Source organism: Zeus faber, assembly GCF_960531495.2.
Source record: "Zeus faber genome assembly, chromosome: 8".
NCBI lineage: Eukaryota > Metazoa > Chordata > Actinopteri > Zeiformes > Zeidae > Zeus > Zeus faber.
The window spans coordinates 12,702,504-12,703,395 of NC_137195.1; the positions used below are offsets into that span (position 1 = coordinate 12,702,504).

Below are 892 nucleotides of genomic sequence, written 5' to 3' on the forward strand. Positions count from 1 at the left end.
ACACCCCTTGACATGTATATTCTCTGCGTTATGTACCGTTGACCTACGTTGCAAAAGAAGGATTCAGACCACAACTGCCGCTGGTCACTCTTTTAATGGTGGATATGCACGGATTCAATTAAAAAAACAAAACACGGTTCTTACATGCAGTAGCTCCTTTATGCAGCAACGCAGGGCATTGCGTTGCACGCAGCGGCGCACAAACAATACAGAACACTGACTTACACATCTGTAAATGTTACAAAACGTAGTGCTTTTTCATTATAAAAATCCTACAAAATGGAAAAAAGCCGAGAAAGAGGAGGCCAAGAAATTGGTCCTCAGCGTGTTGCTATGCAGGTAAACGTAACACCTCAATGTGACAAACAACAGGGCAACGTGACAAACAACAGAACAGAGCTTTTGTAATACCCAGCAGACCTCGCACTCTCATTAAGATTCTTCATTATAATGACTCTCATTAAGGACGGGCCGGGAGTTTTGTGTCCTGCATTGACATGCCTTCCGGTGGTGTAAACACCGTGCTAATGGTTTGAAATAAACCGTATGTGGAGCTTTGCTGCGTCTGAACCCTTTATCTACATGCAAGCTTCCAGACACAGGACACACGCAGCCGACGCACTGGGGCTCATTCCATCTCAGTGTTTCCGGGAACAGCCTCATGAAGGTTGGGATTGTTGAAGTAATCTGAAAAGAGGCCACATTAGGGTCATGGACCCAAATACAAATACAAATACAAAAAACAGAAAAGTGATGACAGGGCCCATATCGAACACGAGAAGTTTCTTTAATCGCAGATAGAGTATAATGTAGAGAAGCATGTGAGATGTCGGTGAGAAAAATCTCTCACAGGTCTATGATGACGTTTCAATTACACAAAGTCTGAATACTG

General features: G+C 43.4%; 1 protein-coding gene across 1 annotated transcript in view; it reads right to left on the reverse strand.

Annotated features, from left to right (window-relative positions):
- Positions 1 to 601: 601 nt before the first annotated feature.
- Positions 602 to 892, reverse strand: part of riiad1 (regulatory subunit of type II PKA R-subunit domain containing 1) — a 1,474-nt gene continuing 1,183 nt past the window's right edge. The window contains exon 4 of the mRNA XM_080005828.1: positions 602 to 687. Within this exon, the coding sequence (XP_079861954.1) occupies positions 629 to 687 (59 nt within the window). The 3' untranslated portion in view covers positions 602 to 628. The remainder of the gene's footprint in view (positions 688 to 892) is intronic.